Below are 23326 nucleotides of genomic sequence, written 5' to 3'. Positions count from 1 at the left end.
TCAGGCAAAGAGAAGTGGACATCCCAGTGTGAGTGAAGTGAATGTGGAGCATGTATGAGACACATTTATAAGAGTCCAAAGAAATCAATGCGTCGTGCATTCCGTGAACTCTAAATGTCTCCAATGTCAGTGTGGAAGCCCTGTGACAGCTGTATGTGAAAGCATTCAAATTGGAGCTAGTGCAGAAGCTCAATGACAATGAGAAACAAGTGTTTTGAGTTTTGTTCACAGTTGCAACCATTGAATGAGGGTGGGGATGGCATTGTTGATCACTTACTTTTTAGCAGCGAAGCCAGTTTTCACACTAATCTGAATGTGAACAGGCATAATTGTCGAATTTGGGCTACAAAGCATCCACACGAACGCATTGAATTTGAGCGTGATTCCCCAATGATGCCTTTTCATATCGGAAACTATACGGACCACCCTTCTTCGCTGAGAGCACTGTCACTGGATATTCCTACTTGGACATGTTGCAGCAATAGCTGATGCCACAAATACAGTCGCACTCTGCGTTCGTCTTTCAGCAGGATGGGGCTCCACCCCATTTTCATCGTGAAGTTCGTGGGTACCTGAACACTGAGCTACCGCATCGATGGATCGGCCATGCTGCAGAAGGGGACAGCTGTTTCATGAAACTCTCCGATCACCATATCTCTCTCCATGTGGCTTTTTTTACTGTGGGCATACATTAAAGATCTGGTGTATGTATTGCTTCTACCACATTATGTAGCAGAACTAAGGGAGAGAATATGGGAAGCAACTGACACAGTCTACAATGCCATGCTGGGACAGATATGGCAAGAATTCAGTTACGGTATTGACGTCTGCCGTGTCACTCATGGTTCCAATATTGAATGTTTGTAAAAAGCTTTAAGAGTTTCTCTTCAAAATGCAATATGTATGACATCTGTACAATGTTTAGCTCTTGTGCAGTAAATAATTGAAAGTGTTCTTGGACTTTATGTACACCCTGTATATACATATGGTTTTCTACAATCTGAAACTATACATCAATCAGAAAATGATGATTGACTTTAAGGAATGGAAATGGACAAAGGTTTTTCATGTGTTGGCTGCACATGCAGGTACTGAGTTTGTCTTGTAGGATAAGTCTGTCATATCGGAAACTGTACGGACCACCCTTCTTTGCCGAGAGCACTGTCACTGGATATTCTTTTTGATGCCTTTACATTCTTTTGTCAAATAAAATATCTGCACAGGGGAACAAAGCTACATGCCAGTAACAAGTTAACTTAGCAGCAGCAATCTGAATGTTAACTGACTTGAGGAAGCAGATTCATATGATAGTGGTGAAGAGAGCAGAAGTTGCAACCAACCCCATTCTGTGTGTACCCATCGTAGTTCTCGTGTGAACAATTATTTGTCAGTCACTTCATAATATTAAAGGCATAGAATAGTTGACATAACCTAATCATAAAGTAAGTTCATGGGCAACTGCAGAAATACTTGTTAATAATGTATGACAGGCTTAATTTCGCAAAAATCTGACCTTAATAACAATCCATGGATGAAAGTAAAAATTAAACACAACAGATCACACTTCTCCTGGGGGTGTTAGTGTATATAGTGATAGGTTTGAAAGTAGATAAAAATACATACATAGCTTCCTAATGCAAAAAACTACACCATAAGATGTATATACATCATGTCTTAAATTTTTATAAGAAAATGAAACTCCATAAGAGAAGTCTGCCTTATAAATGTTGATTTTTATTTCCATTTCATAATATATGCTGATACATCTGAAAGTATTTTGGAAAACAAAAACATTGTAGCTGATTTTATCAAAAACACAGCTACTATTAGTGTGGGTGGGACAAATTTCATCACATTGTTGGAGTCCCACTTTTTATTTCATACAATTAAAAAATGTGGACTTCTTAGTCAATCCTATTAGCTTTTCAATGTGAATAAATCCTTAATTTTTTTGTGAAATGCAAATGTTATGCAGTTGTTCAGTTGTAATATAGACAGTTATTGCTTACCTGTAATTGTCACCAGTAGTTATGTTCTTCAATCCAAAGACTGGTGTGGTGCAGCCCTCCACACTATTCTATCTTGTGCAAGCCCATCATCTCCCAATAATGCCACATTGGTGTCCCAGGATATCTCAGAATGTGTCCCATCAACCGATCAGTTCTTCTAGTCAAGTTACACCACAAATTTCTTTCCTCCCCAATTATATTCAGTGCTCACCATATAGCAAAAATGCTGAGTCACAGATAGGCAAACAAAGATTTTCATACTTAAAGCTTTCAGCCAATGGCCTTTGTCAACAATAGACGCTTGCACATGCACACGTGCAACTCACTCGCACACACAACTTCACTCTCAGGCAATTGCAATCACACTTCGAGTAGCAGCACCAGTGCATGGTAGGAGTGGTGACTGGCTGGGAAAAGGAGGCGACTGGGGGGGGGGGGGGGGGGCAGGGAGGGATAGTATGGTTGGCATGGTGGACAGTGAAGTGCTGCAGGTTGAGTGGTAGGCAGGGGAGAGGTGGGGTGGGGGAGCTGTGGAAAAGGAGAGAAATAATCTCAAAAATGAAATTAAATAAATAAAAAGACTGTGTGGTGGGGGAATGATGGCTTTGTAGTGTGGAATGAGAGTAGGGAAGGGGCCGGATGGGTGAGGACAGTGACCAAAGAAGTTTCAGGCCAGGAGAGTTACAGGAATGTAGGATGTATTTCAGGGAAAGTTCCCACCTGCACACTTCAGAAAAGCTGGTGTTGGCACAGGTTGTGGAGCAGTTATTGAAATGAAGGGTATCATGTTTGGCAGTGTGTTCAGCAAGAGGATACTACACTTGTTTCTTGGCCAGTTTGTCGATGGCCATTCAAGCGGACAGTCAGTTTGTTGGTTGTCATGCCTACATAAAATGCAGCACAGTGGTTGCAGCTTAGCCTGTAGACCACATGACTGGTTTCACAGGAACCCCTGCCTTTTATGGAATAGGTGATATTTGTCACTGGACTGGAGTTGGTGGTGGTGGTGGTGGTGGTGGTGGTGGTGGTGGGAGGATGTCAAATCTATTATAGGAGTACGAGCCATGAGGTAAGGGATTGGAAGCGGTAGTTGTGTAATGATGGATGAATATATTGTGTAGGTTCAGTGGACGGTGGAATAGCACTGTGGGAAGGGTGGGAAGTATAGTAGACAGGACATTTATTTTCAGTGCATGACGAGAGGTGATCAAAACCCTGGCAGAGAATGTAATTCAGTTGCTTCCATTCCTGGGTGGTATGAAGTTAAGAGGGGAGTGCTGCTCTGTGGCCGAACGGTGGGGCTTTGGCAGGTGGTGGGAGACTGGAAAGATAAGGCATGGGTGATTTGTTTTTGTACTAGGTTGGGAGGATGATTAGTCGGTGAAGGCTTCAATGTGACCCTTGGTATATTTCAAGAGGGAATGCTCATCACTGCAGATGCAACGACCATGGGTGGCTAGGCAGTATGGAAGGGACTTCTTGCTATGGAATGGGTGGCAGCTGTTGAATTGGAAATATTGCTGCTAGTTAGATTTGATATGAATGGAGATCATGATGCAGCCATCTTCAAGGTGGTAAACATTTAGGAAGGTGGTTTGTTGGGTTGAGTAGGACCAGGTGAAACAAATGAGAGAGAAGTTGTTGAGGTTCTGGAGGAATGTGGATAGTTTCCTCACCTTCGATCCAGATAGCAAAGATGTCACCATTGAATCTGAACCAGGTGAGGGGTTTAGGATTCTGGGTTTTTAGGAAGGATTCCTCTAGAAGACCCATGAGTAGGTTGGTTTAGGATGTTGCCATGTGGGTTCTCATAGCCGTACCCCAGTTTTGTTTGTAGGTAATGCTTTCAAAGGAGAAGTAATTGTGGGAGAGGATAAAGTTGGTCATGGAGACTAGGAAGGCGGTTGTTCGCTTGAAATCCATAGGACGTCTGGAAAGGTAGTGTTCAATAGTGGTAAGGCCATGGGCATTAAGAATGTTAGTGTAAAAGGTGGTGGCATCAATAGTGATAAGTGGGGCACTATGTGGTAAGGGGACAAAAACTGTTTAGGGTCGGTGGAGAAAACGGTTGATATCTTTTATAGAGAAGGGGTATGTCCTGGGTAATAGGTTGAAGGTGTTCATCTAAAAGAGCAGGTATTATCTGTGGGGGCACAGTAGCCGGCCACACTGTGGTGTCCTGGATGATTGATTAGTTTTTTGGACTTCAGGAAGCATGTAGAAGGTAGTAGTGCATGGAGTGGTAGGGGTGAGTAGAGAGATGGACTCTGGAGAGGGGTTCTGGAATGGGCCTAAAGATTTGAGTAGTGACTGGAGATCCTGCTGGATTACTGGAATGGAGTCACTATGGCAAGGTTTGTAGGTGGAAGTATCTGACAGTTGACAGTCCTTCCACCGGGTAATTCTTGCAGTTCAAATCAACAGTGGTGGAGCCTTTGTCTGCAGGTATGATTATATGGTCAGGATCGGGTTTTATATGGTTGACTGTGATTCTTTCTGCAGGTGTAAGGTTAGTTTGCATGTTGAGGGATTTGGGAATGATGATGAGGCAAGGTTTGAGGTTAAGAAATTCTAGAAAGTCAACAGTAGGTGGTTTGGAGGCAGTTAGGGTGGATCATGGTTGGATAGAGGACTGGACTGAGTTACGTTCAATATTGGTCTTTGGTTGAGTCTGATTGTTCGGGTTTGTGGCGAAAAAGTGTTTCCAGTGTAGCGATCGGGGGAAGGAGAGGTCTTTCACAATTCCTGCATGATCGAATTTGGGAGTGGGGCAAAAGGTGAGACCTTTGGAAAGGACAGATATTTCTGTGGGGCTAAGGCTTCTGGAGGAAAGGTTCATGACTATGTTGCAGATCTGTTTCGGTTCTGGATTGTGTGTGGTGGTGGGAGTTAGAGTTTTGGAGGGTGGGGTAAGTGTAGTAGCTCTGAAAGACAGGGTTTGTCAGCTATGAGAGGGTGTGGGGACATTTGGAGGTTGTTGCGGAGATGGACAGTGATACTCAAAAGTGGGAGTAGGAAGTGAACAGGATGGAGAGCTTTCTGCGGTGGCATCGTGCATGTTGCTAAAGTTCTTGCAGGGCAAGAATTTCAGTGTGTGTTATGGGTTCCAGGAATTTGAGATTGCATAGCAGGAGAATCTTGCGAATGGAGAGGAGGTACTGCAAGGTGGTATGGGCTTGGTTGATACTGTTTTGCATGACTATGTTGATGAGGCCTAAGGGTTGGCAGAATTCGAACAGGTGGAGGTCATTGTTGAAGGAGGGGTGGCAATTGGAGATGGGTAATTTGATGGTAAGGCCATTTGGGATTCCATGATCCAAGCAACACTGCAGGAACAGTATGTGGGTATGGGATCTGGCTGTCCACTGTCCTTCCCACCCCTCCCACAGTGGTATACCACCGTCCACCGAACCTACACAATATACTCGTTCATCCTTACACAACCCGTGCTCTCAATCCCTTACATCATGGCTCATACCCCTGTAATGACATAGATGCAAGACCTGCCCCATATATCCTCCCACCACCACCTGCTCCAGTTGGGTCACTAACATCTACATCTACATGGATACTCTGCAAATCCCATTTAAGTGCCTGGCAGAGGGTTTATTGAACCTATCTCATCAAAGGCAGGGTTATCTGTGAAACTAGTCATGGGGTCTATAAGCTAAGCTGTAACCACTGTGCTGCATTCTGTGTAGGCATTACAACCAACAAGCTGTCTGTCCACTTGAATGGCCATCGACAAACTGTGGCCAAGAAACAAGTGGACCACCCTGTTGCTTAACACGCTGCCAAACATATATTTCACTTCAGTGACTGCTTCAGAGCCTTGCCATATGGATCCTTCCCACCAACACTAGCTTTTCTGAATTGCGCAGGTGGGAACTTTCCCTGCAACACATCCTATGTTCACGTAAGCCTCCTGGCCTCAACCTTCGTTAGTCACTGTCCTCGCCCATCCAGTCTGTTCCATGCTCCCATTCCAGCACTACACAGCTGTCATTCCATCTTCACACCCAGTTTTTTTATTTATTTAATTTAATTTTTTATTTATTTCTGTCCTTTTCTGCAACTCTCCCTCCTCCCCACCTCTCCTCTGCCCACTACCCAACCTGCAGCACTTCTGTCCACGCACCACACCATACTATCCCTCGCCTCCATGCTTCAGCCTCCTCCTTTCCCCCACCCAGTCACCACTCCCATTGTGCACTGGTGCTGCTGCTCACAGTGTGGTTTCAGTTGCCTGAGTGCAGTCTTGTGTGAGCTGCATTACCCCCTCCCCCCCCCCAGCTTGCTAGCTTGCGTGCGTTTATTGTTGACAAAGGCCATTGGCCGGAAGCTTTAAGTGTGAAAATCTTTCTGTTGTGCCTATCTGCGACTTAGCATATCCACTATATAGTGAGTAGCAACTTCCCTTCTCATAATATTGTTACATTCCATTCTTGATTTTCCATTGTTTGATTCAGTTCTGTTCAATACCTCATTGGTTACATTATTTGCCCATCTTCTTTTCAGCATTCTTCTATAGCACCATATTATAGAGTCTTCTATTCTTTTCTTGTTGCTTTTTGTTTGTGTTTCAGTTCTGTGTAAGACTACACTCAAGATGAATATCTTTAAAGGCTTCCTGATATTTAATTTATATGTGAAGTTTTTCTTTAGAAAATCTTTCCTTGGCATTGTCAGTCTACATCTTGTATCCTCTCCACTTCAGCCATAATCAGTTATTGTATGGCCCAAATAGTGATAATCATATAATACTTTTATTATCTTGTTTCCTAATTTAATTCCCTTTGCACTGTTGAATTTAATTCAACTACATTCTATTGCCCATGTTTTTGTTGTTCATCTTTTATATTCCTTTTTAGACATTGTCCATTCTGTCCATCTGCTTTTCCAAGTGCTTCCCTGTCTCCAACATAATGACAGTGTCACCAGCAAACAGCAAGGTTGTTATTTCTTCTCCCTGAACTTTAATCCCTCCTCCAATTTTTTTCTTTGTTTTCCATTACTGCTTGATCACTGTGCAGATGGAATGACATTGTAGATAGGCTAGAATCCTGTCTCACTCCCTTCTCCATCATTGCTTCCCTGTCATGCCCTTCAGCTCGTAACATCTGTACTGCCTGTCATGCCCTTCAGCTCGTAACATCTGTACTGCCTGTAATTTCAGTGTGTATTGTCAAAACCTTTCTCTGATTTTACAAATGGTAGAAGTATGGATTTGCTTTTCTGTAACCTACCACTCAAGATAAGTTGCAGGGTTGGTGAGCTTACCAGAGGTAAACTTCCAACAGTTTTACCATTCTTCTTTAGGCAGTTTGTCAGTATTTTGGAACCACAAGTCATTAGATGAATAATTTGGTAACAATCACACCTGTCAGCAACAGCTTCAGTTACTACAAAAAGTTCTCATTGTGAAGGCTGCTTTTTTTTCCCTCCTACACACAAGCTACTAATCTTGCATGATAGTGGAATATCCTCAATTGAAGGATTGGCTACTATTCTGTGCTGATGGCACATTTTGCTTTTATGCTATGATAGTTTTGTCTTTGACCCTGGTATATATGGTGCTGTCTCTGTTTTGTGCCCACATAAATCTGCTCTTCTCCCCTCTTTCATATCTTTAATTCTATGCTTTGGTAAAAGAAACTCTTTGCATATGTAATATTTTCTTTTACATGAGAATCCTTTGAATGTGGACTAAGGATTGTAAGAACTATGTATAGGCAGCTTCATTGAAACAATTTGGTACTATCTGTGTGTGGAGTAATTCTGAAATTGGCACCTGAGAGGGAATGTACCTCATTTGAATGGGAATTGTGGACAGATTGACAGTCAGAATTACTAAGTGTAATTGATTTTAGAATTAAATATGACAGAAGGTAACACACTTTCGGATTTAGTACCAGATTTATATATAACACATCAGTCATGAGTGATATAAGAATCAATTTCTACAAGTTGGCACTGAGTGGACATTTTCAGTTTGGTGTGAAACTGTTCTCATTTTAATGAGATGATCTTCTTTACATCTTTCCTTTCTTACCTCCATTCTTTTAATGAGTGCATATAAACCATTGCCTTAATGTAGCAGAAACTTTGGAAATTCTCACTAATTGTAATAGATTTTGGACAAAATGACAATTTTGAGAAGAAATTAATATTAAAATAAAAGCTAGTATTATAAAGAAGCTTAGTTTAGTGTTAAATTTTGTATAATAACATTTATTCTGAAATTAATATGTGGGATCTAAAGCCTCATCCCTGATTTCATTCTAGGGGGGCTTCCGCGCTTAATACAAGTATTGAGAGTAAAGGGCAGCTGAGAGCAGCACACGTGTGTATTAATCTGTGATATTTCTTTTTTATTTCAAAACAGTGTCATCATAACTGCTACTTAATAGAAGAGTCTAAACATTGCTATTAATAGCTTGATATGTTCATAGATATTGTAGTTCTGTGAAGTGTTTTTGCAGTTGTAGCATTGTTTACTGTTAAAAACAAATTAATACAGTTAAGCACATTCTTCAAATATGTCTGTTAGTTCACAAAAATCACATGGCTCTAAATTGTGTAAAATAGATAAACACTTCTCTTTTGGAAGATATCATACATATTTCAAATAGTATTTTTGTACTTAATTGTGTAGGTTTTTCCACATTCCATTGAGCATTCATAGTTTTACACAAATATCATTAATTTAACAAAATGATAACGGATTTTTAGGGGAAAACAACAGGTTCCAAGTGAAGTTTTCAGACCCCAAGGTGTGCAAAAGCTTCCTGCTCAGCTGCTGTCCACATGAGATTCTATCATCTACGGTATGTACATTTTATATCTGCTGTGAAGCAATCTGAAGATTTAATATATTGAATTATTAAATATTGTTTACAATTGTAAAGTAACTTCGTACTACGAAGTCACAAAATTGAGACAAATCTGTGTTACATGTTGATTTTTGTATAATTTTTCAAAATTGTACTCCTGGAAAACCTTTCTGTGTAAACCTTTTTCTAGTTAAATTTCATTCATAAGGCCTCCAGTGGCTTATCACAATTTTTGGTTTGGTGCTGTATTATTGTCAGTTTATGGTATCAATCTTTATTACAATTTAAGCTTCATTAATGCCTCATACAATAGTTCTTTCCAGAATATCACGGCATATTGTTGTGGATAAGACAGGGTGAATTTGGGGTTTATTACATTATGTAAGTACAAGAATTAAATAATTGAAAGATACAAATGCAAATTCAAAAATTCTTTTTCATTGTTTCACATTTAAGATGTTACTATAAGAACTAGTATATCTGTGACTTTGACGGCACTTCAAAATGGTAAGTATTGCCACATGAAAGCTGAAGACATCAGCCATTCAAATATTATTGGATTCCAGTAAAGTGTCCTTAAGTATTGTTATAGCTTATTAAAATTGTGGGAAAAATATCTGGGTTCTAGGCAGAAAGATTTTTCGTCATCAAAATTGATCGGAATGTAAAATATCCCGAGGAAGGAACAAAATCTCCATTTTGTAAGTAGAGAAGTTGTTCTGCATGGCTCTGTAGTTGAAATATGCGTTGAATCGAGTGCTGAGGGACGTTTTCCTATTACCTTGTGAGTATGCCCATTTAACTTGCAGGTGGAAGTATCCTGAAGACTGTCAGGCTTCACCTTGCACTGGTGATGTACCTATCTTAGACAAAATTACTACTAAGTCACCTTCGGCCCATTAACCTTTGCTGACTGAAGGTGTATAATCTGTTTCATCTTTTAACGCCATAGCTTAAAGAGTTGTATTTCGATCATAGATTTACTTATTTATCAAGACAAATTGCAACTCACATATTTTTTTTCAACTGGTCTCTTTCACCCTTTAGGAAGATAAAATATAATTTGACACACCATGTGGATAGTTTAGAGGAATTTTGTCACCATTACATCATACGGCGACACCATTCGAGTTTGAAGATATTTGTGACAGTCTGTAAGTTGCATAATTTACCGAGGGCTGGCAACATATATATTTTTGTCTGTATGTGGGCTCTATATAGGTGTGTGACTATTTCTCTGACTATTTTAACTTAAGTCTTAAATGTACCAATTTTGTAACCTTGGTCAACCGATCATAGAATTTGAACTATAGCAAATACAAGTGGAAGAAAGTGTGAAAACAAATTTTGAAGCAAACATTGCATAACATGGCTACAATGATCTTTACCTGCAAAAAGGCCATTACTGAAGTGAAAGGCAGGCATTCATCGGTAATACACCTTAGCAATTTGGGACTGTTACCTCATTGTAATGGATCTTGTGATGATAAAGTGACAGTAATTGTAAACTTAAAGCAGCCACTAAATGGTAAACTTGGTGTAGATAGAAATTATCATTAAGATTAATGCTGGCAAACATTTCTGATAATGACTATGAACCAAGTGTCCATTAACCACCTTTGATTCCATAAGGAACTTTTGTGCACTGTGATTGTAGACTACAAGGAAGGAGAGGCACACAGCAGTCAGTTGCAATCCCATAGTTTTTATTACTCTTGAAAATGTAGATTTTGGCTATAAATAGCAATCTTCAGTTTGAGTTAAAATTCAACGAACTTGCAGCAGTACATGTCACCACATGATCTTACTGGTGTATATCCAGAGGGAAATTGAGCTGTAAAGCCAAAATCTAGACGTGCAAGAGTAATAAGAACTAACCGGTTAGCAACACATTGCTGTGTGCCTCTCCTTCCCAAGTGCCCATGTCAGTTTTGTTTCTACTACTACTACTACTACTACTACTATTAGAAATAATTGCCAGCACTGATTTGCAACCAGGATGCCATTCAGAGGCTACTAAAGTTAACGAACTTCCTATTTTAAGACTCATTTTACAGGGCTAATAGTAATACTTCGATAATATTTCATAAGAATTGAGAACTTAAATGGAGCTGACAAAATAAAAAAAGTTGTAATGAGAAGTTATTTTGCAGTTTTCAGTGTTTCCATTAATGGACACAATGCAAAAAGTAAACTGAAGTTGAAATTGTAAAGGTACTTAAATTTTAGTAAAACTAAAACCCAGTAAAAGAATGAAAATGATCTTGCATATTCATCTATGTTCTGAAGATACACCTAAATGAAACGTGTAACAAAGAGTTAACCAGGGCAAAAAATTAAATTGAAGCACAATGACTTTTATGGGTTTGAGAGAGAGTTCTAAGATGTGATGTAGCTATTAATGAAAGATGTCTACTCAGTATGAGTCTAAGGCCTAGGAGGACAGGAATGCCACATTGTCCACTTACAAGGATATGATTAGAATTAATTCATCAAAACCTTTAGTTTGTTTCACTGTCTACTTTGTAAAAATACCATAAGCAGAATTTCAACTGTCAACATGAACTGTAAGTTATTCAAAAATAATTATGAAGCAAGACATTTTTGAATGGATTCTATATTGAAAACTGCCTAGTGTAAAACCTTGAATTCTCGTCCTGTGCAATACAGCTTTCTCTAGTCACTGTTTGCACTCATTTGTGAAACAATTATTGAATCTCTAATTGAAAGCCAATTAAACATGTATATTATGCAGGATAATCTTTGAGTTGAGTATACATAAATAGTATTTCAAAATTTTAGAATTTATTTGTAAACATTGCAAAACCATGTATTGATAAAAGGCTCCAAACACATATTGACATTTGACAGTTCTGTTTCTGGAAAAGATTGAACTGTAGTTAGGAAGGAGTCAAGACTGTCATCGGCATACTCTGACAAGTATTGCATGCACTCAATTGGTCTTAGAAACGTAAGGAGGGGAAGACGTAGTATATTAGTGATTATAACTTCAGTATGTTCATCATGGTGGTGGACTAAAAGCTTAATTGATCTATCCATAATAATTTTCTGTGTTAATGTGTTAAATGTCTTCCTGTGCCTGAAAAATTCTTGGCCTAACAATTAGTCTAGAGGGTGGATCAGAATTATTTGTTTTTGTGAAATCGAAATAATGCTTGAATTCTTATGACCTGAAAGGGACTAAGGCCATCTTCTTCAAAACAGAATAAGTGTGACACTTGGAAAAATCTCCTTCCTCAGTTTTCCAAATTTTGACTAGTCTGACCGCAACTGATTTGTTTCCACGTGTGATCCAAAATTTCCGGTTGGTACACACAGGTAACAGTGAATCATTGAGATTGGTCACTGGTGTTATAACTATGTGAATGTGACCAGTCAGTGGTGTACATGCAAATCTCCCCCCCCCCCCCCCAATAAGACACCTCATATTGCCTTCCCCCAGCAGTAAACTTGCTGATGCTCATTTCTTACCACCTGTCTTCACCCAATGTACAACTGCTTCTTTGTTAGACAAGGAATTTTTTTCTTGTCTTCAGCAAACAGTTAACAACTAAACGCAGCATTATCAATTATGGATTCTGTATGAGTGTAAGTCTCTTCACAGTGATGAATCCATAGCATGTCTTCTAGTGCTCTGTTGCTATCCACGTCTGCACTGTTAAAACATCCATTTGAAATTTTTAACTAGTTTGCATGAGTCTTCATGTGTAATTCCTGTTAGTGGATTCATTTGGCAGATGTATGTCACCTTAGCAATTAGCAAAAGGAGAGGGGTTCCCTTGACCTGTGGTGAGATTGGATGGTATAGAATAATTTTTGAAGCATGGTTGTTGTCAGAATGATGTCTTTCTGATCATTTACAAGTTAAGAGGTACAAAAAATGAATATTATGCTCAGCTTTTAACAAAACCTTGACGTGAAATTCCTCTTTATTCTGTGTTCCTCCCATAGTAACTACCATTGTGTAGTAGCAGCTGAAATTTGTTAGATGGATTTTAAGTGATGCAACAAAAGTGTGTTAAAAACAAATCCCAGGAGATTTTAACAGGATTGGTCCAACCATTCCCTTCCTTGTATGAGCACTGAATAATAGTGTACTGTTCAAAATATCTTGTTTATTCCATTTTCTAAAACATAATTCAGTTCGCAAAATAGGAATAACATACACTTACATAGTTCTTTCTGGTTATAGGAATATAAAACAGCTTTGCAAGTGCAGGTATGACCTTTGTCAGTGGATTCTGTAGAAAAGAAATTAGTCAAGTTTTAGCTGGAAGTATATGGAAATGTACTTGTCTTTTGTATAACAGTAAAATAGTTCATCAAAAAATCAAAGTTAAGAACTGGGAGAATTGAAAGGAATTCCATTAACTTACACATTCTTCTGGGTAGGTAAATTTGCAGTTTAGAAGTTTATAGTGGAATGTTTTGTGGATTTTTGATTGTCAGACTGAGGGCAGATTATTTATTTTTTTCCCTATCCACTTCTGTGGTAAAATTATGTATGTATATACTTGTATTTGCACAAAATAGCTGTGTACAAAGTACAGTGATCAGTTTATATTTTAATCATGTGGATGGAAGATTTATTTCACTGTAAATGAAATGTCTGTAGATTCCATTCTCATAGACAAATGCAGTTGGGTGTAGTAATTCTTTATTTGCTATGATGTGAAAACAGGATTTAATTTTATGTGGTGGTTACATTTTTTGGGTCCTGGAACTGATACGAAAAAACTTTTATGACATTGTATATGTTTTATCTGGTAGTATCTTGAGTGCCTTTTAAAGTTCCCAGTGGTGGTTGGGTGTGTGTGTGTGTGTGTGTGTGGGTGTGGGGGGGTTAACCTCATAATTTCCGCTGTAGCCCACACTAAACAAGTTACACCATAAATTTGCCTGACAATAGAAGGCAGCAGGTGGTGGTTCACACACCCATCTACCAGGACCTTCCACTCAGTTCAAGGTCTGTGGCAAGTTGTTTGATGGCAGGATGTCTGATTCAGGTCCTCTTATTCCCACATATAAAAAAGACTCTTCCCTATATGCAACCATTAAAACAATAACATCCATTACAGCAATAATGCTTTCTTTACTTCTGTGGAGCCTTGTGCATCAATTAAGGGGCACTTTTAGGGCAAGTTTCCACTAGTGTCTTGTTAGTGTGGTGATGCTTGCAGAGGGGACATGACTGGCAGGTTGTGATGCCAGACATAGTACATTGGCTTGGACAGGATAGGTAGAAGTCGGAGAATATTAAAGATTGCAGCAGTGAAGCTATTACCTGAAACTTTAGGAGCTCCCTGCAGCCTAACAGTCAAGGGTGCCTGCTTGGAAGCCATCGCACAAGCCAAAAAGTAAACTTCGAGCAGATCTTAACTCAGTGTGACATGGGCTTTACAGAGATAACTGTTGCTCTTATCATTTTTGTTTGGTGCTATGTTATTTGTAAATATCGGGTAACCTCATTTCTCTTTTAAAACAAACTTTATAATCTCACTGTTTAAATATTCTTTCAGAGTATCACTCCCCTAATAATCCACAACTTAAGTCATGCAGATGCACTTACTTATGTAGTGTTTGGTTACCATTTATTTCACTGCATCAGATGATTCAGAAAACTTTCCACTTCTGTACTGCAAACTGTTGTGCAAATATTTGCATTTTGTAATTAATACTGTCAAATTGTTGCCAATTTTGAGAGTTTATGTTGGCCTTAATTTTTATTTGTAATACATATTTTCATCCATCCTGTAGACTTCATTATTGGCTAAATGAAGAGATATTTGTGAAACATTGTTAGCATTACTGCGCACATCATTCTTGGCAAGTGCAGACTTACAAAAATACCATTTGAAACATTAGCCTTTTATGCAAAAAGTATTCATACAGCTTTCTCTGTGCATAAATAGCGGTTTCCTATAACTTATTTGCTCATTTGTGATTTTCGTTCACTGTAGTGATAGGGGGAGAGTAGTGATGAAATTTGATACACTGTCCTTCAAACTTAATTGAAATGATAAGATGGAGTGAATGCTAAAATGAGTTAACTCTTCTCAGGTCACCACATCTATAGTGAGATGATTCTACCTCAGAAGATATTGAGTGATCCCTTATCGGTGCAGTGTTAATTGGAATTAATGATTTTTTAACCTTTATGTTGAAGTAAATGTTTTAAGCAGCTTGCACTGCTTAATTTGCTGAGTGAGTACCTAATTACGTGCTCTTTGAGATTTGGTGGGACACTTCCTGCAAGAACTAGTGGTCCTTAATGATAAGTTAAAAAACATTATTCCTTAATACTGATGCCGGCCGCTGGTGGCCGAGCGGTTCTAGGCGCTTCAGTCTGGAACCGCGCGACTGCTACGGTCGCAGGTTCGAATCCTGCCTCGGGCATGGATGTGTGTGATGTCCTTAGGTTAGGTAGGTTTAAGTAGTTCTAAGTTCTAGGGGAGTGATGACCTGAGATGTTAAATCCCATAGTGCTCACAGCCATTTGAACCATTTAATACTGATACTGTTTGATAAGGCTAGTTTGAAATTTTTTGTGGTTCACTCTTTTGTTTTATAATTTTACTTTCTTCCTTCTGCTTGTCCAAATATGCTTAAAAAAGGTGGAATGCAGTAGCAACTGCAGAAAGATGCATCTAAATACTGATTAACTACTCTATGGAGATAGAAGATACTTAATTTTTACTAAATGATAAAGTTCCTTAGTAAATTTTGGAATTCATGTGGTGTGAATCAGAATATTACAAATTAAATATCATATGAGAGTTGTTTTTTTTACATTCTGTGATCTGTTGGCCAAGGCTGCGGCTAGTATTAAATATTAATTTACAGAAGGTTTTGAATGGGGGTTTACTTTGCTGTTGCCCTGAATCTTTGTTGTAATTTCAAAGAACAGTGCATATTCTCTCTCTCTCTCTCTCTCTCTCTCTCTCTCTCTCTCTCTCTCTCTCTCTCTCTCACTCACTCACTTTGAGTGATTTTTATCAGATTTCCTGATTAAATGACGTTAAGTTATCTTGTTTTATTCACATGTATTAACTAGAAAATCAATAAAAAGTTCTGCAGCTTATATAGAAGTACACTCGGTAGTTACAGTTAACTTGTGCAACTGAGTAATAACTGTGAAATCGATCATACATTTTGTACAGTTTAGGAGGGGTTGCCACACTGTAAAAATGTAATGTTAAATGTGTTTGCAAGAAAATGCGCGGTGATGTCCATACATAGAGTTTAAGTAATCTCCTTTAAAGTAGTAAATTTCCTTGGCTAATCAGCACTGAAAAATTAACTTATCTGTGCCTGCATGTCATGTCACTTCACTGCATTGTTATGTAGCAGTTTTATTGTGAATCATTATCCTACTTCAGTGAAGTTCTTTCTTGTTTTTGGGCTCATAAATTTTCTCTAACATTCGCATTTAAAAAGCCGTATTTTCTATGTGATGGAACAGGCAGGTTCCTAGTAAACAAGAAGAGATTTTTTCTACCAAAGTCTTCCAAGTGGGGGTTAAAATGGTTGTGCTACAGGTGGTTTGTAAGCAGTCCAAATAGGTCTTGCAGATGTGAAAACTCTCTAGTGAATTATTATTTTTCAACTGTTAATTATGTTAAACATTGTGAAATCAGATTTTTAGCTGGAGTGTCATGCTAGTTAGTGTCAAGATCTGTTTGCTCATTTAGGATTTTTGTCATTCCTTTGTTTGGTCAATGAAGAACAGATTGATTTGAATGCCGTAAGGTTTTATTAGGCATACATCGATTACAGGTGTTTTGTCTTTGCCATTCTGCACCTTTTAAACAGAAATATTGAGTTATATGTGGAGCTCTACAGTCATTAAACATGGAATGTGAAAAACATGAAAACTTGCAGTTTGCCCAATCTCATTTCAAAATAGTAGTTATTGTAATTATTAGTGAGGAAAAGGGATATGTTCCTTTCTAGAAAAAGGAAAGTTTCAATAACAAGTTTTTTATATAAATATTAAAAGAATGCTTTGTATTTGATCATCAAGAATCTTACTTTAATATTTGACACTCATGAAGTTTGCAGATTTTTGAGTACATTATCAAGTATTCTCAGAGTGCAAGTTTGTCATGTGGAAAAGGTGACATGAGAGAAATCTATTATGTTAATAGCTCGTCAGTTGGAGTGTAGGAAAAATCACTGCCTGTTCATTGTTGAATACTTTTCCTGTTATAGGCTTTTTAAAATTATCCTGCTATTTGTTTAGCGGAATGATCATATTCTTACTGAACTATACAGGTAACTTTCAATATTCATGGTATAATGATAATGCATGACAACAAATTTTGTTGAGTGCGGTAAATTGAGTACTGGGCAGGTCATAAGTGCAGTAAATATGTGGTTACATTGTGAAACACAAGGCATGACCAATTTCATTTTTCATAGCCATATTTTTAAAATTCATGTCTTTCATGCTGTGTTAATGTTTTCTTTATTATAAACAAACAGTTGTGAAATACGTAGTGTAAAGGTTTTTGCCAGCAGAGTAACAACTGGACTTTTCTGACTCAAGCAAAGTAATCCCTTGAAAACTTTCTGTAAAATGTTTACTAAACTTCGTTTTGGAGCCCCTAAATATTACAAAGTATTGCTAACATTGAAAATATTCATTGTTAATGCAGGAATAACTACAGCTGCTTATCTTTTTGTGTGTTAACTTTCAGCGGATGGATCTGGGAGAATGCCCAAAAATACATGATCTGGCACTTCGTGCTGACTATGAAAAGGCCAGCAAAACAAAGGACTACTTCTATGATATTGATGTAAGTCAGCAAATTTATAGTTTATTTTTTGTCTCTTTTGTTACAAGCCCACAAATAATAAATGAACTCGGAGGTGAGAAAAAGAATGTAAAACACACATTTTAAAAAATCACTTTGAGCATGAAAATAACTTTGTGTTTTTGATATGCCACTCTAATGAATGTCTATCTGATGTTAATAAAAAAATGTTATGAACTCAAACATAATGGACCAATAGGAATGAAGATTGTTACCCAAAGGGCTAGTGATTTTGCTGGCACTTATATTGCATGTTAGTTGTAATGTAGTTTTCTGTTTATGAACAGATATAAAAGGGCAAGAAAAAAATTCACCACCATGCAGCAATAGTGTCAATGCCATTTAAATTTTCTCAGTGTTACATATTGTTAAAATCAGATATTGATCTGGTATTGTTTGATTTATACAACTATTTTAAATAGTTAAGTATCCTGTTCGCATGGATAAATTGGAGGACAGTGCTACCATAAAATTCTTGTGGGCAGTTTACTGGTATGGGTCTCAAGCATGTGCTTTTGTGCATGCATATGTACTTGTAAAAGACCTGTTGATTATAAAATCCCATTGGAGACAGAGCAAGGGTGATAGGGGAAATCGGTATGTTCCTTCTCAAGAGTCATCCCAGTGTTTGCATTACTTCATTTAAGGAAATAAACTTAAATCAGGATTACCACACTTGGATTTGAACCACCCTTGCCTTCAATAACTCCACAATTTTAAAGTAGTAAAAGTCATTGTGCTTTCTCAGTTGGCCTTTTGTCAGTCGGCAAAATCATTTTTATTGAGTTATTAAATGTCACAGTTGCATTGAGAAAGTTGCGCACCATTGTAAACTGACAACATAACAGTAATTACTGAATTATAAAAGCCCACAAAAATGAGACTGCGTCCCAACAGGGCCGTAGCAATGGCATTGCAGTATGTCACAAAAATTGATCAGTTTGCTACAGTATAGGGTCAAAATACACAATCTGCATATCCCTTCAATGCTTGTGTGAATCATATATGCTACAGGAAAAATGCAGGAATTTCTTTTATCCAGGTAGAACCGGGGAATTTTTAGAATTCCAGGCGATTCCATTGGTTCAGTTTTCAGTCAAATTTCTTGTAATTTTGACTAGTAAGAATTGATACTCTAACAAAGACTGTTACTGTTTCCCACTATTGCCACAGTAATAAATAGTGAGAGAGGAAAAACCAAAATAACTTAAGTTGCAAAGGAAATGTGATCATGTACAACAACAAAACACAGTGCACACACAAGCATCTACCAACAGCAAAATGTGTCGAACGCCTTCGGATGAAGACTATGCAATACTTCATACCAACAGACTGTTTCAGATAAGTGTGACATCACAATTGTTTGCATTAGGTTCATTTGTGGACTTCCCAGCAGGCTCATGCACATGCTCAGTTGAATTGCCTAAGAGCAGTACCTTCTTCCACTTCTGGCTGCTTTTTGAAGTGCGATTGTTATTCCTCTTTTTGATTCAAGCTCTCACGTCAAATGAAAACAAAACAGATTTCTCTGTCCGGGGGCTATCAAGTTAATTGAAATAGATTCACATAATTACGGAAGGCTAAAGAAATTTGACTTTTATTAATCTTTTCCGTAGAGGCAGTCAGTTTGTTTGAAACAGTGTTCAGTCCATGCTGTTGGCTAGTTTCAACTGTCTGCAAAATTTAAAAGGCACGCTTTCATCTTGAGGCACCTAAGACATTATGCCATAATAAAAATTTAACATGAGATAATACGAAACCGATACTCAAAGAAAATTTACATCCCCAAAACCATACTGAAAAGCTTAATACCAGGTTGGAGCCTATTTCAGTGGGAATTTGGACATATGAATGTATACTTAAAGCCGAATTATGCATTTTAGTGTGGTTTACAAAATTCCGATGCCTTGGAGTAGCCTCTGATGTCCTGTGTCTTTTGATGTAATGTAAGTTAATGCTTTGTACGTACGAACACATGGGCTTCGTAGCTGCACATGCGCAGTAATGCCTGTTTCCTAACACTCTTTGGCAGCTGATGAAACAAATCTATTTCTAACAGATCACAGGAAAATACACTATGTGATCAAAAGTATCTGGACACCTGGCTGAAAGTGACTCAAAAGTTCGTGGCACCCTCCATCGATAATGCTGGAATTCAATATGGTGTTGGCCCATTTGTAGCCTTGATGGCAGCTTCCATCCTTGCAGGCATACGTTCAATCAGGTGCTGGGAGGTTTCTTTGGGAATTGCAGCCAATTCTTCACGGAATACTGCCCTTAGAAGAGGTATCTATGTCGGTCGGTGAGGCCTGGCATGAAGTCAGCATTCCAAAACATCCCAAAGGTGTTATATAGGACTCGGGTCAGGACTCCGTGCAGGCCAGTCCATTACAGGGATGTTATTTGTCGTGTAACCACTCTGCCTCAGGCCGTATATTATGAATAGGTGCTCAATCATGTTGAAAGATGCAATCACCATCCCTGAATTGCTCTTAAACAGTGAGAAGCAAGAATATGCTTAAAACATCAATGTAGGCCTGTGCTGTGATAGTGCCACGCAAAACAAGCGGTGCAAGCCACCTCCATGAAAAACACGCCCACTTCATAACACCACTGCCTCTGAATTTTACTGTTGACACTACACAGGCTGGCAGATGACACTCACTGGGCATTTGCCATACCCACACCCTGCCATTGGATCGCCACATTTGAGTACCGCGATTCGTCACTCCACGCAACATTTTTTCCCCTGTTCAATCATCCAATGTTTACGCTCCTTACACCAAGCGAAGTGTTGTTTCACATTTACCGGCGTGATGTGTGGCTCACGAGCAGCCACTCAAACATGACATCAATTTTCTCACCTCCCACATAACTGTCATAGTACTTGCAGTGGATCCTGATGCAGTTTGGAATTCCTGTGTAATGGTCTGGATACATGTCTGCCTGTTACACATGAAGACCCTCTTCAACAGTAGGTCAACACATGAGCTTGGCCTGTATGCTTTTGTGTTGCAAGTGTCCCTTCACTTCTCCACTTCACTATCACATCAGAAACAGTGGACCTAGGGATGTTTAGGGAGTGTTGAAATCTCGTGTACAGACCCAAGTGACACCCAATCACCTGACCACGTTCGAAGTCTGAGTGTTCCTCAGTGCACCCCATTCTGCTCTCACAATATCTAATGAGTACTGAGGTCGCTGATATGGAGTACCGGACAATGGGCAGCAGTTCAATGCACCTGATGTGAAAAACGTATAGGTTTGGGAATTCCAGATACTTTTGATTACATAGTGTGTTACAAATGGTGGTTTGAAAGTGTTACTTTCAAAGTAAATTTCCTGTTATGCAGGATGAATTATGTTTGGTGTGAGATTACTGGATGAATTTCTTAAATCACAGAGCGTTTGACTCATTTAAAACTTATCATTGTGAGGACCAGCAACTTTGAAGAATTTTGTGCCCAGAACAGACATTTATTCATAACTTCAAATGTTACTGGCACATTTACGTAATGTATCATAAAGTGTAACACGTGCAAAAAAGACCTATATTATATGTGAAAGCTTAGCTTTTCTTGTAGCTACTCTTTTGTATATTAATTTAAACCATTAACTTTTCCTATCTCTGTGTTCGCGCTACTTAAGTGATGTTGCCATTCGCTGACTACATCCATGTCTTAAGCTGCGAATATCTGCTGACATCGGCTGGTGAGATCACATGAACTACGATTGGCCTAAAACAGCACATCACAATGTCAATTTCAGTGCTTCGGAAATTAACGTGCTGTGTTTGGTGGAATTCGAATTCATAATTTTGCAATACGAAAATATGCCGTGTACATGTTGCTGCATTCAGAGATCTTTCCCCACCCCCCTCCCTCTCCCCCACTTCTTTTCTCTGTGCCTGCCTCTCTCCGTCGCTCATTTTCTAATATGCCAGAAAGTTCCACACAGGTGTATTAAACCTTAACCATTCGAAGGATTGATATGTTTTACGATCCTGAGGGGAAGTATACCATTACTCAACTTGGAAAAGTATTATTTTCAGTGGGAAACTGGGGATTTTCACCTTGTCTGCATATACGTCCTGAATACTTCATAACAACAAACTTTCCATGAGCATAACATCACAGCTGTATACATTTCTAACAGGTCACAGGAAAATATTGCAAATTGTGGTTTGTAAAGCGTTACTTTCAAAGTACAGTTCCTTTTATGCAAGATGAATTGTTACGTGTGAGAATGTGCGGTGGATTTCTTAAATCATGGCGTGTTTGACTCTCATACAAAACTCAACACTTTGAGAAGCAGCCACTCAGAAAAGTTTCAGGCCCAGAGACCAGCCATTTATGCCATTATTTAAAATTTTAACCAACTCATTTATGTTTGATATATCTTAAAGGGTAACATGTGCTGGAAAAATTCAAGCTTAAAGATTAGTTTCTCATATTTCAATTCTTCTGTAGATTACAACTTGTGCAGTAACGATGACGAAAGTATAATTATCCTTAAAAAGTGCAAGGTGAGTTCTTGAGCAATTTCACACATAATTTGCATTTCTATGGAAAAGTTGAAGTGCTTGATGAAACATTTACTCAGCCAGGTAACCCATGAAATTTTCTGTGCACAACAGTGACAATTTATAAGTGTGCTTGTCAGAAATTTTCAGCTGATGTAATTTAAGCTGTGCTCCTACGATCTTGCATAAGCAAACTCTAGGAAAGCACAGAAAAAATTTTTGACAACCAATATTTGTGAAATCTTGGCTCTTTTGTAGCTGCTCTGTATGTATTTTACCATTCATTGATTTATCAATCAGCTGACTAAATAATGTGATGTATATCTGCTGTATATGTGATGAATATCTGCTGTCGTGGTGACATGAGCTATGACACTGACAAAAGCAAATCATGCAGCGCAGTCTAAATTTCAGTGTTTCGGAAGCTAACATAATGTATTTGATGGAATTCACATTTATACTTTCATAACTTGAAAATATGTAGTGTAAATCTTGCCACCCGTTTAAGATCTTTCCAAAACGCATTTTTTTCCTCTGAAAGTAGGGCATTTCAATGCATGTATAAAATTCTCACGATTCAAAATTTTTGTGTGTTTTATAGCTCCAACGGGGGTATATCGTCACTTAACACAGAAAAAAGTACGTTCACTAGGGGTATAGTGTATTTTTAACCAGGATATCTTCTTCTTTTTCACTTATACACCCTGTTGTGTGAACAAGGTTGTGGGTGTTAAAATTGGGCATTGTATTGAATGTTTTTAGTTCTGTATGATTGCACACCACATGCAAACTTAGTTTCAGGTGATTCATAACCTGGTAAATGGTATGGGTACATCCATGGGCTACAGATAGTTTAGAAACTTCAGCCCTTCTGCAATTTTTAATTGTGCACTGCTCGCCTTGTAATCAGGAAATGTAGTTATAGCCGAGGATTAAAAATAGTTTTCCAGTTCCAGTACTCGCAGAATATGCACGTTCGCTAGATTAATGTAGATGGTGGATGTTAAGTCTTTTGCAACCAACAGTCCCTACATGTAATTTACCATGTGAACTTGATATCTGGTGAAGAGAGTTATATGTAATTAAATGTACAGAATGTGACAGAAAGCTAAAATTAAGTTATGG

General features: G+C 38.4%; 1 protein-coding gene across 3 annotated transcripts in view; it reads left to right on the top strand.

Annotated features, from left to right (window-relative positions):
• LOC126162455 (putative RNA-binding protein Luc7-like 2) overlaps positions 1-23326 on the top strand; it is a 51580-nt gene that overhangs the window by 3764 nt on the left and 24490 nt on the right. Inside the window, exons 2-4 of one of the 3 annotated variants that reach the window (XM_049918980.1) lie at positions 8295-8352; positions 8742-8836; positions 17563-17661. In XM_049918980.1, coding sequence (XP_049774937.1) covers positions 17566-17661 — 96 coding nt within the window. In that variant the 5' untranslated portion in view covers positions 8295-8352; positions 8742-8836; positions 17563-17565. Of the gene's footprint in view, positions 1-8294; positions 8353-8741; positions 8837-8861; positions 9997-17562; positions 17662-23326 lie in introns of those variants that run through there. The other 2 variants (XM_049918979.1, XM_049918981.1) reach the window with 2 other exon arrangements.

The sequence above is a fragment of the Schistocerca cancellata genome, chromosome 2, assembly GCF_023864275.1.
Source record: "Schistocerca cancellata isolate TAMUIC-IGC-003103 chromosome 2, iqSchCanc2.1, whole genome shotgun sequence".
Lineage (NCBI taxonomy): Eukaryota > Metazoa > Arthropoda > Insecta > Orthoptera > Acrididae > Schistocerca > Schistocerca cancellata.
The sequence above is the reverse complement of the archived record's forward strand: the minus strand, read 5'-3'. Positions and strand labels throughout refer to the sequence as shown.